The 15,023-nt window shown below is 53.0% G+C and overlaps 2 protein-coding genes across 5 annotated transcripts; one reads left to right on the top strand and one right to left on the bottom strand.

Annotated features, from left to right (window-relative positions):
- Positions 1-19: 19 nt before the first annotated feature.
- Tlcd1 (TLC domain containing 1) lies at positions 20-2,151 on the bottom strand. Of its 2 annotated transcripts, XM_090350590.1 has the most exons (4): positions 1,820-2,151; positions 1,412-1,497; positions 1,228-1,322; positions 20-954 (listed from the first exon to the last, which is right to left on the bottom strand). In XM_090350590.1, exons 1-4 carry the CDS (start codon positions 2,011-2,013, stop codon positions 571-573), a joined length of 759 nt encoding a protein of 252 aa, XP_090206716.1. In that variant the 5' UTR covers positions 2,014-2,151; the 3' UTR covers positions 20-570. The 2 variants fall into 2 exon arrangements, with proteins under 2 accessions (XP_090206716.1, XP_090206717.1); XM_090350591.1 differs by lacking the exon at positions 1,820-2,151 and having other exon boundaries at positions 1,228-1,310; positions 1,415-1,493.
- Positions 2,152-4,650: 2,499 nt separating this feature from the next.
- Nek8 (NIMA related kinase 8) lies at positions 4,651-14,894 on the top strand. Of its 3 annotated transcripts, XM_090350581.1 has the most exons (15): positions 4,651-4,747; positions 5,902-6,107; positions 6,333-6,565; positions 6,794-6,925; positions 7,376-7,584; positions 7,932-8,011; positions 8,101-8,282; positions 8,385-8,535; positions 8,882-8,958; positions 10,158-10,275; positions 12,437-12,587; positions 12,812-12,975; positions 13,081-13,242; positions 13,445-13,603; positions 13,939-14,894. In XM_090350581.1, exons 1-15 carry the CDS (start codon positions 4,701-4,703, stop codon positions 13,965-13,967), a joined length of 2,100 nt encoding a protein of 699 aa, XP_090206707.1. In that variant the 5' UTR covers positions 4,651-4,700; the 3' UTR covers positions 13,968-14,894. The 3 variants fall into 3 exon arrangements, with proteins under 3 accessions (XP_090206707.1, XP_090206706.1, XP_090206708.1); XM_090350580.1 differs by lacking the exon at positions 13,939-14,894 and having other exon boundaries at positions 13,445-13,932; XM_090350582.1 differs by lacking the exon at positions 13,939-14,894 and having other exon boundaries at positions 4,677-4,727; positions 13,445-13,932.
- The last annotated feature ends 129 nt before the right edge of the window (positions 14,895-15,023 follow it).

The following is a 15,023-nucleotide window of genomic DNA, read 5'->3' as shown; positions in this document are numbered from 1 at the left end:
CGGGGTAGGCTAGATTATCATAACTTGAAAAGGGTTTTAGCAGAAGTTTTTGTTCTTGGGATTAAATCCATGGCCTTGAACCTGGTAGGAAACAGTTTTAACTCCAAACCTCACCCCCATCTCTTAGCAAGACTTCTATTCAGGCCCAGATGCTTAATTGCCCTGACACAATTTGGACATATTTCCATTTCCATCAGAGATGAGAGACCGAGCCTCAGAAGATACTACTCTATCCCTGGAAAGCACTTTGTGTGAAATGGCATGTGATGGAGCAGAGGTATTATTTTAAGAGTTGTCATTAGCCTCCGTTTCTTGGCAGTGAGGGTTGGCTGGTTTTTGGGTCATCGCACCCATCTACCATGTCCAACCGGTCTGTCTGCTTCCCTCACCCCTTGCCCAACAAAAGACTTCAGAGGAGTGCTTTCATTAGTGTTTCAATGGTGTAGGTGCAAGCTCAAGGTGGCCCCAGAGGACGCCCACGCTTGAGGCAGAGTCCCAGTTTAAGGGAGGCTGTTCCTGTTCTTGGCTGTGCTTTTTGTCCTTTGCCACATGTCCCAGGCCTTGCACCTTTCACTCAGTCAAAAACTTGTCTTTGTGTTTTCGGTTAGAGACAGGTTCAGGGCAGAAGTCAGAGCGTAGGAGGCGGGAAAAGTAGATCAGGATCATCACATCCAACATGAGCAAGATGCTCAGCAGAAAGCCGCCCAGGTTCCTCTGGCCTGCATACTGCAGGAAGAATTTGGTAAGGTAGACCTGAGGTGCTAGACGAAAGACAAAGTACATGACTAAGTTGACATACTTGTTGACCTTGTAGAGTAGAAGGTCCTGGGCATTGTTGATTTTCATCATCATTCGGAAGGTGAGGAAGATGTTGCTGACTTCCACCAGTAGTGTCAGGACACCTGCACCAACAAAGCTTCTCCAGAAGATGCCAGAGAAGAAGGCGCCTATAGCCTAGAAAACAGGTGTCAAGGTGGAGATAATCAGACCACCAGTCGAGGGCTAGGGTGTTTGGGTTTTGTATTTTCCATTCCATAGACTTTGATCTTTGCCCAAGGGTTCTGTCTGAGTATTTTCCCAGTATGCTTGCTCAGTATGTGAGCCCGGGTTATTCCTAGCCTCAGTGAGAAAGGCGGGACACAGTAGTCATTAAGCCAGCCTTCTACCGCCTGGGTTCAAGAAAACATGACTAGTTTGCCAGCACCGATCCCGGGTCACATCACTTACCATGACATGATGCACAAGGTATTCCCAAGAGGCCCGTGTCTGCCTGCTAATCACGATGTCCACCGTGTCATGGATGAAGTACCCTAACAGAACAAAAAGCTTTATTTTTTGGCCATACGGTGTGATCTGTCATTAAGAACTCGGCCCCCACCCTCCCTCTACCATAGGCTTAATGGGCAAGACTGACCTGCTGAGAAACAGACCAGCAAATAGCCAGAAAGCGACCACGCCGTCTCCATCTCCACTAGCATCTCAGGAGTCTGCCATAAACTGGAAGGGAGGAGGAGGAGAGAGGATCTCACAGTTTCAGCATCCCCCAAGGACCCTGAACTCCCCCAGTACCCTGGCCGGTCCCGGGGTAGTTTGGCCTCCCATCATTGGTTAACTGGAGAGCGAGGAGGAGCTTGGCTGAAACCCAGGTGTCTCGGGTTTCCCAGGGTCGTCGCTGGTTGGGTAGTTTTGCAAGCAGGGAATCAGGTGAGATCCCACGGCCTGGGCTCGCCGAGAGTGATGGGAATAATAACAGGGGAGCCAGTCCCAGCACCCCGCCGCAGGCTCCCTGGGCCACCGCGCCTCCCAGTCGCTCACTCACCACAGCAGCGCCCAGATCCCTGACACAATGGAGTGGGTGAAGGAGACGAGTAGGTTGTGCCAGCGCCAGGTGCGCAGGGGGTCGGTGCGCACGTGCGCCGGCAGGGGCAGGCGACACAGCGCTCGCCGGAGCGCTCGGAAGGTCAGCGTGGCGACCAGGAGCAGGGGCCAGGCGGGATGCAGGACGGGGGTCATACTGGCCCTCCCTGCCGTCTGTCCGTCCGCCCTGTAAGCCGTCTCTTCGGGCAGAGGTGGAAACCGGGCTCCCTCTGGCCAGTGCGCCCCGACCTCCTCTCCGGTCGGCCGAAAGCCCCACGGAGTTTTCGCTGAGCCTCAAGGCCCCAGCGCCCCTCCCCGCCCTCCTGGCGGGGCCTCTGCCCCCGCCCCCAGCCGCCCGCGCCCCCGCCCCGCCCCGCCGCCCGCCTCCGCCCCTCGGGCGTCGGGGCTGCGCGGAACGGCGCGAGACCCATTTCCACCCCCCCCCCCGCCCCAGCGCCCCGGCCCCGCCCGGATCCCGTCGACTTCGGGCGGGAAGAGGCTGTCCTGGGGGCGTCGCCGCCGAGGCGCCCCAGTCTGGCTCCTCCCGACTGCCCCCAGCCGCCCTCGCTCGCACGGCCTCTTTAGCCTCATCCCTCACTTTCCCCAGGGCCAGCAAGTTCCCAGCATGGTTCCGAGAATTCCGCTCTCAACTCCTTTCTGGGCAGAGCGGGTGAGACCAGTCAAATACCCGAATCACCTAACTCCTGATCTTGGAAGGGGTCGGAGGCCCCGCCTTGGGAGAGTGGCTCCGCCCAGCTCCCGTTCCCCAGGGGCCAGTGACGGACGGTGTTTCCCTCCCTCCCCAGTGCCCCGTACGGCGGCTTAGGAACTGTTGAGTCACCTATCACCACCTCTGCTCTCAGCCACGCCGGGCTCTCGGGGCCAGGCGGCTGTCACAGTCCTCCCTCAGATCGTCCCAGCGCTCCTGGCTCCCGAGGCTGGGGCGGGGAAGACCAGATTTGCCCAGACAGCTGGGGTGACCCCCTCTCTCCAGGACAGTGGTCGGAAGCAGTTGCGGCGTCTGGCCACTAGGTGTCAGTCTGTCCCCACCGTGGCCTTGGGTCCTCTCCCGCCTTTCCAAAGAGCAAAGTACTTGCATTTTGGGGGTTGGGGGGAGAGGACAAGGCAGATCCTAATCGGGTGGGGAAGAGAAGTGTGCGTAAAAGGTGAAAGAAGGAGAAAAGAAGTCTGTAAAGAGGGGCTGCGAGAGGAAGAATGAACCTGAGAATTCAAAGCCCAGAGACCCAAGGACGGAGTCTTCTGTATGTTTGCTTTGTGTTCCATGAAGGAGCCAAGGTTACACATTAATCCCTGAGGGGAACCTGGGTCTCTCAAGGCCCAGTCCATTACTAGGTGACAGCACGATGTCCGAAGTGAGCGCCCTCCCCCCTCTTGGTTGACGGGGCAACCTGTCTACCAGCCAACACTGGTCAGGGCTAGTACTGTTGATCCATTCCAAGTAGGCAAGTTTGGGTGTTCTTCCTAGGGGTGGGGCACAAGCAGAAGACAAACATCCTTTTCCTCGAATTACTCCAGTCAGAAACAGGGACAGTAGCCCTTAGCTAATGACCATTTCCTTCTTTAATGCTGGGATTGTATGGAGTTCTCCCAGAGGAGGAGGGGCTGAGCTGGAGCTGGGCTTAAATTTAAATTCACTTCTGGTAGGGCACTGAGGGCTCATGCTTGTCGTCCTAGTTACTTTAAGTAGACTGAGATCACAGGGTCGTGGTTCAAAGCCAGCCTGAACCAGAAAGTCAGTGAGACTCTGCAAGTTAACCACCATAAAAGTGGGGGCTGGGAATGTGGCTGAGCCGTAGAGTGCTTGCCTGGCAATGTATAAGGCCCGGGGTTCGACCACTCTGTCACATAAACAGAAAAAGTCGGAAGTGGCACTGTGGCTCAAAGTGGTAGAGTGCTAGCCTTGAGCAAAAAGAAACTCGGGAACAGTGCCCTGAGTTCAAGCTTCAGGACTAGAAACAAAACAACTCAAAGTGGTAGAGCACGCAGGGACAGTGCCCAGGCGCTGAGCTCAAGCCCCACAATCGACAAAATAAATTCACTTCTGGTTACGACCTTAGTGGGTAATATGAGCAAGCTTTATTATCCTGGGCAAACGCTTTCCATCCTTTTTCCATAAGCTGTCAGGTACTAGTCTGCTTCCACCCAACCTGGAAGGCTCTGGAGGTGCCCGCCTCCTATGACAGCGGTTTGGATGTGCATTCCTGAGAGCTCTGACAGTCACGGCTGGGGTCGGTCTGGGCCAGCACGTCTTCCCCTGGTGAATCAGTCTGCACAAGTCGGGGTTTCCCCGTCCCTCCCTAGGCAAACATGAAACTCACCCTGCTCCCAGCCCCACACTCTGGGATCGCTCTTGTTTGTTTACTGCGTTTACGCGCCAACCCACGCGACCCGGAAATAGCGTCGTCGGTGGGCAGAGCAGGGTCAGTCCACCTCCCGTGCTGCGGGGCGGGCGGTGGGGTGGGGATAACTCTTGGGGTCCGGGGATGGGGTGGTGGGGGGAGGGCGCATTCCTCCTAACGCGCTTTGCGAAGGGCCAGGTCGCGCCAGGCGCGTGAGAAAGAGGCAGATGCGGCCTGTTCTTGGGCCCTACGTGGGGCATCGTGGCGAGGGAAAAGCCAACTGATGTGGAGGCCCGAGAGCAATACACAGGTTCGAAAACAAACGCGCGAGCTGGCGCCAGAGCTTCGTAATGACCACAGCTGGCTCCGCCCCGAAAAAGTTTCACCGCCGGGGGCGGGGCTCCGCGATGGGCGGGGCTCCGCCGGGGGCGTGTCTGCGCACGCGCCGCGAGTGGAGTTCCGGAGGCATAACTGAGCAATGAGATGGAGAAATACGAGCGGATCCGAGTGGTAGGGAGAGGCGCCTTCGGGTGAGCCGGGGCTCTGGGGAAGGGAACTGCTAAGGGGAGCGGGAAAATAAGTTCCAACTCTTGCCTGAAGTTTGCCGCCCGTGTAGCCCCTCCCCGAGGCGTGAGTGCCACTCTGAGAAGCCCCGCCCAGCTTCCCGTCCGGGCCTAGCGAGGGCTCCGCTCCAAAGAGGCCACGCCCCTCGTACGCCGGAGTTCCGACGGGCTTTCTCAAGTTTCGGGCTCTTGATAGGCCTTGATTGAGCCAATACGTCTAGCTGTGGGCGCTGATTATACAGAGGACCAAAACAGGCGTTGGTCCTCATTCGGAATACAGAGATGTACGCAGTAAAGTATTAAACTGGATGCTAGTGGTTTACACCTGTAATTCAAGTTACTCAGGAGGCTAAGATCCGAGGATCACGGTTCAAAGTTAGCCTGGGCAGGAAAGTCTGTGACACTCTTATCTCCAGTAAAGGACCAAAAACAAAACAGAAGTGGAGCTGTGACTAGTGGTAGAGCAGTAACTTTGAGGAACAGGCCTGGTGACAATGCCCAGGCCCTGAATGCAAGCCACAGAACCGGCACCAAAACAAACTAGAGAACCAATGTAGGGAGCCAGGAGCGTGGCCTAGTGGTAGAGTGCTTGCCTAGCATGCATGAAGCCCTGGATGCAATTCTTTTGTACCACATACACAGAAAAATCCGGAAGTGGTGCTGTGGCTCAAGTGGCACAGTGCTAGCCTTGAGCAAAAAGTGTCCAAGGACAGTGCCCAGGCCCTGAGTTCTAGCCTCATGACTGGCCAACACACACGCGCACACACACACACACACACACACACACTGTATATATATATATATATATATATATATATATATATATTTCCTTGTTTTATAGACACTGACTAGAAAATTGAAATAATATATTGAGTGAGTTCTATACATTAAGCTTAAGCTTTGCTTTTTTTTTTTTTTGAGACAGGATATCATTATGTATCCTTTATCCTAGGCAGGTCTAGAACTTACTATGTAATTCAGGCTGGTCTCAAACTCAGAATCCTGTTTTAGCTTCCCAAGAGCTGGGATTACAGATATGTACTACCACACCCACCTCCTTCCCTTCTATCTGACATGTGGCTGGAGGCTCAGTTAGTGCCCTCCCTTCTTTATGTCTCTAGGATTGTGCACCTGTGCCTGCGAAAGGCTGACCAGAAGCTGGTGATCATCAAGCAGATCCCAGTAGAGCAGATGACCAAGGAAGAGCGGCAAGCAGCCCAGAACGAGTGCCAGGTGCTCAAGTTGCTCAACCACCCCAATGTTATTGAATATTATGAGAACTTCTTGGAGGACAAGGCCCTTATGATCGCCATGGAATATGCACCAGGTGGGCCAGCCTCTTTGCATCTGCCTGGTTTCCTGTGCCTCACACTTCCAGAATGGCTGGGCAAATATGTGGTTAGGTAGCTTCCTTCATTGGAATGGGGCGTGGCCGTAGGTCACAAGTATAGAGTTCTGGCTCCTTGCCCTGACACCAGTCCTCTGTTCCATAAAAGGTGAGTTGTGGACTGCGTGGAAGAGTCCAGATCTTGATGAGCTCCTTGGCTTACAGGTGGCACCCTGGCTGAGTTCATCCAAAAGCGCTGCAACTCCTTGCTGGAGGAGGAGACCATCCTTCACTTCTTCGTGCAGATCCTGCTTGCTCTCCACCATGTACACACCCACCTCATCCTGCACCGGGACCTCAAGACCCAGAACATCCTTCTGGACAAACACCGCATGGTTGTCAAAATTGGTGATTTTGGCATCTCCAAGATCCTTAGCAGCAAGAGCAAAGCCTACACGGTGCCTAGACATGGAGGGGACATTGAGAATGCTAGAAGTATTGAGGGCAGAGGTCTATTCTATATCCCTACTTCTTCCCAACACCACCCCACCAAAAAAAAAAAATTCTCCTTGGCCCCTAGGTGTATAATCTTGTAGGAAGAAGCCTTTTGGCTTGCTTGGAAGAGAAGTTGTCCCCAAGTGCGTGTGTGGTCAAAACCCAGAGTGGGCTGTAATTCCTTCCTGCAGGTGGTGGGGACTCCATGCTACATCTCTCCTGAGCTGTGTGAGGGTAAGCCCTACAACCAGAAGAGTGACATCTGGGCCCTGGGCTGTGTCCTCTATGAACTGGCCAGCCTCAAGAGGGCCTTCGAAGCTGCAGTGAGTATAAACACCCCTAAAGCCAACTGGGAAGTCTTGCTCCCTCCCTGCTCTGCAGCCCTCAGTTCCAACCACTTGTCTTCAGGCAGAGTCATATCTCAGTCTTATCTGGATTACCCCAAGTCAGGGCTGTGGCTCTTCTGATTCGGAACCTGAGTTCCTCAGGGAAGGGCTGGAGTATGGGATTGGATTTCAGAGGCCTTGACTCTGATTTCTGAGGGCTTGACTTGAGATGCTCCCCACTGATTTGGGTGGAAGTGCTGGAATGCCCTTATCAGGCTAAGAATTCCTGCGAGGAATTTGGGTTTGATGAGGCATTGAAGTCTCCTTCTAGTAAGGCTCTGCTGATCCTATCAGGGCATCAGATAGAGATGGAACAGGGTGTTGCTCTGGCTAAGGGCCTAGGCCCAACACCCTGGCCATCCATACTCCAACTTTGGGGATTCACAGAACCTGCCAGCACTGGTGCTGAAGATCATGAGTGGCACCTTTGCCCCCATCTCTGACCGGTACAGCCCTGAGTTGCGCCAGCTTGTCCTGAGTTTGCTCAGCCTGGAGCCCTCCCAGCGTCCACCTCTCAGCCACATCATGGCTCAGCCCCTCTGCATCCGGGCCCTCCTTAACCTTCATACCGATGTGGGCAGTGTTCTCATGCGGAGGTCTGTGTAGGGGGAGGGGTAGAGTGGGGGGAGAGGGGATCCTCTGTACATTTTTTTTTTTTGGTGGGTCATGGGGTTTGAACTTGGCCTAGCTGCTGTCCCTGAGCTCTTGAGCTCAAGGCTACTGCCCTACCCTTGAGCCAAGCTCCACTTCCCCATTTTCTAGTGATTAATAGGAGATAAGAGTCTCAGGTCCTTTTGTGCCTGGGCTGGCTTTGACCCTTGATCCTCAGATCTCAGCCCTCTGAGTAACTAGGATTACAGGCATGAACCACGTGCTATCCTTTGTACTTCTGTGTAAGATTGCCTTGTGTCCTTGTCCTGAGGCTCTTTTGTGTGCCCTTCAGGGCAGAGAAGTCCCTGGTCCCAGGACCACCCGTGGCCCCAAGCAGTACAGGGAACCGGACTAGCAGTGCCCGCTGTAGAGGTGCGTGGGGGGAGGGGTGTCAGCTGTCAAAGCTTGGTTTTCCCAACCATTCCCAGCAGTGTAATTGGCTAGATGCTTTGTACCCGCAGGCCTGTCCCGGGGACCACTGAGGCCTGCCCTTCCACCACCCCTGTCTTCAGTGTATGCATGGGGTGGTGGGCTCAACACGCCCCTGCGGTTGCCCATGCTCAATACTGAAGTGGTCCAGGTGGCCACTGGGCGCACACAGAAGGCCGGGGTCACACGCTCAGGACGCCTCATCCTGTGGGAGGTGAGCAGGTTGGCTGTGGCAGGGACTGGGTGAGAGTCCCCCTCCCCAAACCCCAGGTTTGGGGATACTCAGGCGCCACCCACCTCCCCTTCCCTCCCGCAGGCCCCGCCCCTTGGAGCTGGGGAGGGCGTCCTCTTGCCTGGGGCAGTGGAGCATCCTCAACCCCAGTTCATCTCCCGTTTCCTGGAGGGCCAGTCAGGTGTGACCATCAAGCAAGTGGCCTGCGGGGACCTCTTCACCGCTTGCCTGACTGGTGAGCTCGGCAAGAATCCCGTAGGAACTTCTCCACAGACCAACTTTTCTCATTGCAGACTGCTCAACTACTGCTTGTCTCTTTCCTCCTAATTACTGCTTCTATGGACTAGCAGTTGAGACCATGTACTTACACCATTTCCATTACTCCATTTGACAGATGGAGAAACTAAGGCTTAGAAAAGTGGTCACTGGTCACTTGTCCACACACTGGAAGAGATCCGTCTCCCCCCTCTCCCCACCACCCTATCCTTCTAGCCTTAGCCCCAGTTTTATCCTGCTTCTCCAACTCACACAGGGACCAAGCTCCAGTTTCACTCCTCTTTCCTCACTGCTTTCTTTCCCAGACCGAGGCATCATCATGACTTTTGGCAGTGGCAGCAATGGGTGTTTAGGCCATGGCAGCCTTACTGACATCAGCCAGGTGGGTGTCATTTGTACCCTGGAAAGGGGAAGTGAGAGACTGCCAGGGAGCCCATATGTGAAAACTGACACCAGGTGTATGTCTGCTGGGGAGGGGGGCGGTCAGGGAATTCCCCAGCAGCCAAGTTACCACTAACTCCCAGGCTGCACCTGTTCTTGGTGGGATCCAGGCAAGTATAGAAAATAGAAAGACCATGCTTCCTTAGTGGGTACCCACCTACCACTCTGCCTGCATGTGGTGAGTGTGTGGAGAGGGGCTGCAGGGTGAGGCAGTATATTTAAAGAGATAGCCACCTTCTGAAAATTTGCAGTCTAGCTGTAATCTTAGGCTGAGATCAGAGAATTATGGTTCAAAGCCTGCCTGAGCAGGAAAGTCTATGAAATTCTTACTTTCAATTAACCATTCAAAAAAAAAAAAAGCAGGAAGTGAGTGGAGTTGTTGCCCAAGTGGTAGTAGATCAGTAGCCTTGAGCAGAAAAGTTCAGGAAGAGGGGCTGGGAGTTTGGCCTAGTGGTAGAGGGCTTGCCTAGCATGCACGAAGACCCCTGTTTCAATTCCTCTGTGATATATATATATGGTACTGTGGCTCAAGTGGTAGAGCTCTAGCCTTGAGAAAAACAAAGGACAGTGCTGGAGCCCTGGCAATATTCATCTATCCGTCCGTCCGTCCGTCCATCCGTCCATCCATCCATCCATCCATCCATCCATCTATCTAGAGAGCACGCAAGTGAGCTCAGGGAGAAATCCTAGACCATGAATTCCAGCCCCAGAACCCACACACACTCAAGAATTTATAGCCTCTACCTTCTTCTTCCCTACTCCTTAAGCTAAGATCACCTTTTTTTTTTTTTTCCCTTGTGGGTCAGGGGGCTAAAACCCTAGGTCTTGGGCATCATCCTGCGCTCTTCAGCTCAAGGCTACTGTCCTACCCCTGGAGCCACAGAGCCACTTCCAGTTTTCTGGTGGTTAATTGGAGACAAGAGTCTCATAGTTTTGTAGTCAAAGATGACTATGGCTTTGACTTTGGACTAAGATCACCAGATCTCAGCCTCTTGAGTAGCAAGGATTTTAGGCCGGAGCCACCGCGCCCTGCTTTTAGATCACCTTTGAGGACTAGTGTATTCCTTCTTGTTTCTCTTCTTTTTCTTTTCTTTTCCCTTTCCCTTTTTTTTTTCACGTTCTTTCCCTTTCTCTCTCTAGCCCACCATTGTGGAGGCTCTGCTGGGTTATGAGATGGTGCAAGTGGCCTGTGGGGCATCGCATGTACTGGCCCTGTCCACGGATGGAGAACTATTTGCTTGGGGGCGTGGAGATGGTGGTAAGTTCTCTACCTTATTTCCAGCCTCTAAGCAGCTTTCATAGCTTCCCTAGCCGTCGTTCTCCTTACCTACCTCTGTCCTCATGGGCCTTTCCTCTCAAATTCTATTTATGCATTTGACAAGCCATTGTTTCATACTTAGCACATTTCCCAGTCTCCACTAGGTGCTATAAAGATGAGAGATGTGGCTTCCTTCAGACTTGCTATAATGCAAAAAGGGATTTTTTGTGTGTGGGGGGGAACTCTGGGACTGGGCATTGTCCTTGAGCTCTTCAGCTCAAGGCTAGTGCTCTACCACTTGAGTACAGCGCCATGTCCAGTTTTCTGGTGGTTAATTGGAGATAAGAGTCTCATAGACTTTCCTGCCCAGGCTGGCTTTGAACCTTGATCCTCAGATCTCAGCCTCCTGAGTAGCTAGGATTACAGGCATGAGGCACTGGCACCGCCTAGGGAATATTTTTTTCGTTTTTGTTTTGAGTCATGGGGCTTGAACTGGGCCTGGGCGCTGTCCCTGAGCTCTTCAAGGTTACCCCCCCTACACCTTACCCTTGAGCCAAGCCTCACTTCTCTTTTCTAGAGGTTAATTGAAGATAAGAGTCTCAGGTCCTTTTGTGCCTGGGCAGCCTCTGAACCTTGATTCTCAGATCTCAGCCTCCTGAGTTACTAGGATTATAGGTGTGAGCCACTGTGCCTGGCTTGGAATTTTTTTTTTAATCCAAGAACATTTACTTATTAGTTTTTACAGTGCTGGAGATCAAACCAAAGGTCCTGGACATGCTAGGCATATCTGTCCACCCAATACTAGTTATTGAGATCCTTTCTGGATTAGGCATTACACTGGTCACTGAAACTACAGATGACATAGACGGCTTCTGGGAGGGAGGGGTAGAGATGACCCATCTCCATCATGCTCAGGACAGCCAGGATCAGGCCTACATCCAAAGTTCAGAGATAGTTCAAGAAACAGCAGTGTCTCCTGGGGGCATCAGAACAAAAAAGCTAGAGTGGGGCACTGGTGGCTCATTTCCATAATCCTAGATACCAGCCCAAAAGCGGAGCCCGGTGGCTCATACCTGTAATTCTAGCTACTCAGGGTTCAAGTCCCACCACCGACAAAAAAAAAAAAAAAAAAAAAAAAAGCCCAGAAAAGTGCACGTGGAAAAGTTCATGAAACTCAGCGTCAGCTTTTTCTGAGTCTCAAGAAAGAAGTAGCTCTGTGGTTCAAGGGGTAGAGTGGTAGCCTTTAACAAAAGAAACTCTGGGACAATGCCCAGGCCCTGGGTTCAAGCCCCAGGACCAGCATGCGCGCGCGCGCGCACCCACACCCACACCCACACCCACACACACACGCAGGAGCTTTCTTAAACTTTTTTTTTTTTGCCAGTCCTAGGGCTTGAACTGAGGGCCTGAGCACTGTCCTTTCTCAAGGCTAGAGCTCTACTATTTGAGCCACCATACCACTTCTGGCTGTTTCTATGTATATGGTACCAAAGAATCAAACCCGGGTCTTCCTGAATGCTGGGCAAGCACTAGGCCAAACTCCCAGCTCAGGAGCTTTCTTTTTTTTTTTTTTTTTTTGCCAGTCCTGGGCTTGAGCTCAGGGCCTGAGCACTGTCCTTGGACTTTCTCAAGGCTAGAGCTCTACCCCTTGAGCCTCAGCACCACTTCCAGCTTTTTTCTATGTATGTGGTACCGAGGAATTGAACCCGGGTCTTCGTGCATGCTGGGCAAGCACTTTAACCACTAGGCCAAACTCCCGGCCCTCAGGAGCTTTCTTTTAATTTCTTTTTGGTTGGTCGTGGGGCTTGAACTCCGGGCCTGGGCGTTGTCCCTGAGCTCTTCAGCTCAAGGCTACTGCCCTACCTACCCGTTAAGCCACAGTGCCCCTTCCGGTTTTCCATTGGTTAATTGGCTTTGTTTTGTTTTTGTTGAGACAGGATCTTGCAGTGTTACCCACAGATTGTTCTACAACTTGAAAATCCTCCTAGCCAGCCTCCTGAATAAATTGATCATGAACAACAGAAGGCCCTCAAAAAGGCATTTCAGGCTGATCACAGCCTTCATTCACGCTTGTTTCCTTTCCCTAACAGGCCCCATTCCTTATAGCAACGACATGATGTTCCTAAAGCTCAGACTAACCTCATCTTATTTTTTCTTGCAGGTAGGTTGGGACTAGGTACCACTGAGTCCCATAGCTGCCCCCAGCAGGTTCCTTTACCTCCAGGACAGGAAGCTCAGCGAGTTGTATGTGGCATTGATTCTTCCATGATCCTTACAGTGTCTGGCCGAGCCCTGGCATGTGGAAGCAACAGGTAAATAGGTGCATCAGGGTGATTATCTTGCCCTTGACATCCTTGGCTGTAAATGTTCCTTTTTCATTGCCTCCGTCTCTCCCCAAGAACCAGAACTGAAGGGGGCTGAGAGGGATGTTTGTTTCAACTCCGGGTAGGATCTGTCTTCCTGACTACCTCCACAGGTGGGGGCAAGGCAGCAATAGAAAGTGTCTATTGGATTTGGCTTCTGGCTTTGTCCTTAGGTTTAACAAGCTGGGCCTGGACCACCTTTCTCAGGGGGAGGAGCCTGTCTCCCCTCAGCAAGTGGAGGAGGCCCTGAGCTTCACACCACTAGGCTCTGCACCCCTAGACCAAGAGCCCCTTCTGGGTGTGGACCTAGGCACTGCACATTCAGCTGCTGTGACTGGTGAGTAGGCCCTGGGGACCAGGGTTTTGAGCTGAAGCTTACTTGGCCTCCTTGGGACACCTGTTAAAGCACCTTCCTTTTTTTCTCTTCTCCCCTTCCCTACAGTCTCAGGCAACTGCTACACTTTTGGCAGCAATCAGCATGGGCAGTTGGGCACCAATCCTGCCCGCCGGGGCAGCCGGGCACCCTGTCAGGTCCAAGGCCTGGAGGGCATCAAGATGGTGATGGTGGCCTGTGGGGATGCCTTCACTGTAGCCATTGGGGCTGGTGAGTGGGGGCTTGGTGGGGGCTGGCCTAGGCATGCAGAGTGTGGAGTAATCGCAGGGCTTCTGTTGAAACCAATTTAGCCATCTGGTTGTATGGCTGCTTACTTGGGGTCTGCGCTATCTGGCCAAATCCCCCTACCACTGTCACCACCACCACCACCAAAAAAAAAAAAAATCATCTCTCTTCTTGGATTCTCTGTCAGAGGGAGAAGTGTATTCCTGGGGCAAAGGAGCCCGAGGTCGGCTTGGAAGGAGAGATGAGGATGCTGGGCTCCCTCGGCCAGTGCTGCTGGAAGAGACACACCCTTACACAGTGACTTCTGTGTCCTGTTGCCATGGAAACACTCTCCTGGCTGTGCGCCGTGAGTTATCTTTTCTTCATTCACACAAGAATTAACCAGACTGTCCTCTGCACCACACTCCACCCTAGGTGATTACAACTCCAACCACACAAAGCATCTGAAAACAGAGGCAACAGGGTAAAATCCTGAGCTTCCTGCCTGAGTGAGGAAGGGCTGCCACCACTCTTCCCTAGTGCTCGCATGCATTCTGTCTCCTCCCAGGCCTGCCTGGGTCTAGTTCACTGAAATTGTGTCTATTTGTATCTTGGAAGGGGCCACACTCCAGGGCCCAGTGGGAGTGGCAGAAGTTGATGCTTGCTAGAGGTAGCACCCTCTAGCTCTTTGGTATTCTCCAGCCTTCACAGATGAGCCAGTCCCCCCATGAGGCACCAGGATACATCTCTGGACCACCCTGACATGGCTCCTGCCTGAGATCTGATGGTGCCCACCAGCCAGCTCCTGGAATTGCATCATCAGCAGGATGGAAGGACCCTGCTCTGCTTCCAGCCTGCCCTACACTAAAAGCCCTCCTTAGGCACAGTCCACTCTTCTCTCCACAATCATTTCCTTATTTGTTGTCCCTAAGGCTCCAGTCTGGTGTGAGTGGACAGCCAAACCTAGTTCTTAAAGCAAGGATGATCATCCAGAGCCTAAGAAAGCACCTTCACCCTTAGCTCAGTTGGAAAATTAGGCCTTTAGTGGGGTGCCGGTCATTCATGCCTGTAATGCTAGCTACTCAAGAGGCTGAGATCTGTGGATCTCCTGCTAAGGCAGTTAGAGCAGGAAAGTCCACTAGACCCTTCAGTTAACTACCAGAAAAGCCAGAAGTGGAGCTCTGGCTCAAGTGGTAGAGTGCTACTCTTGGGCACAAATGCTCAAGGACAGTACCCAGTCCCTGAGTTTGAGCCCCAGGACCAGCACAGAAAGACAGAGGAAGTGGTAAGGGTTGGGGCCAGGGAGGATTAGGCCCTGGAGTCCACTGGGAGACCAGCTCCAGACTTCAGAGCAGGACAAGCTGAGGCTTGTCTGGACTGGTCATTAGGCCTGCTTAAGCAATGCATGGCCTGAGGCTGGGTCTTCCAAGGAAGCCACTCCCCCTCTTATCCAGAAGCCGGGATCTGCATTTCCTTGGAAAGCCTCCACTGGAAGCTGGAGTGGAAAAGCCTGGAAGTGGCAATACAAAGGATCCACCTGAATGTTGCAAGCCTTTCCCCACACTGCAGGTTGGGAGAAAAAAAATACCTGGCCAGGCTATACCAGTTTCCCAAAGGACTACCAGTAGCACCAATAAAAATATCACTGCCTGCCGGAAGTATGGTCTCTTCCGTGGTGCCGGTGGCCGCCTCGAGCAACCCAAGGACTGGGCAAGGCCTGACTGTGGTTGCCGGGCTGTGGCCAAGGGAGGAATGTGGGCGCGGCTGGAGACTTGGGGCTGAGGATC

The sequence above is a fragment of the Megascapheus bottae genome, chromosome 17 (assembly GCF_031878675.1).
Source record: "Megascapheus bottae isolate mThoBot1 chromosome 17, mThoBot2.hap1, whole genome shotgun sequence".
NCBI classification, from domain to species: domain Eukaryota; kingdom Metazoa; phylum Chordata; class Mammalia; order Rodentia; family Geomyidae; genus Megascapheus; species Megascapheus bottae.
Note: the sequence above shows the minus strand (reverse complement) of the source record. Positions and strands in the feature narration are given on the sequence as shown.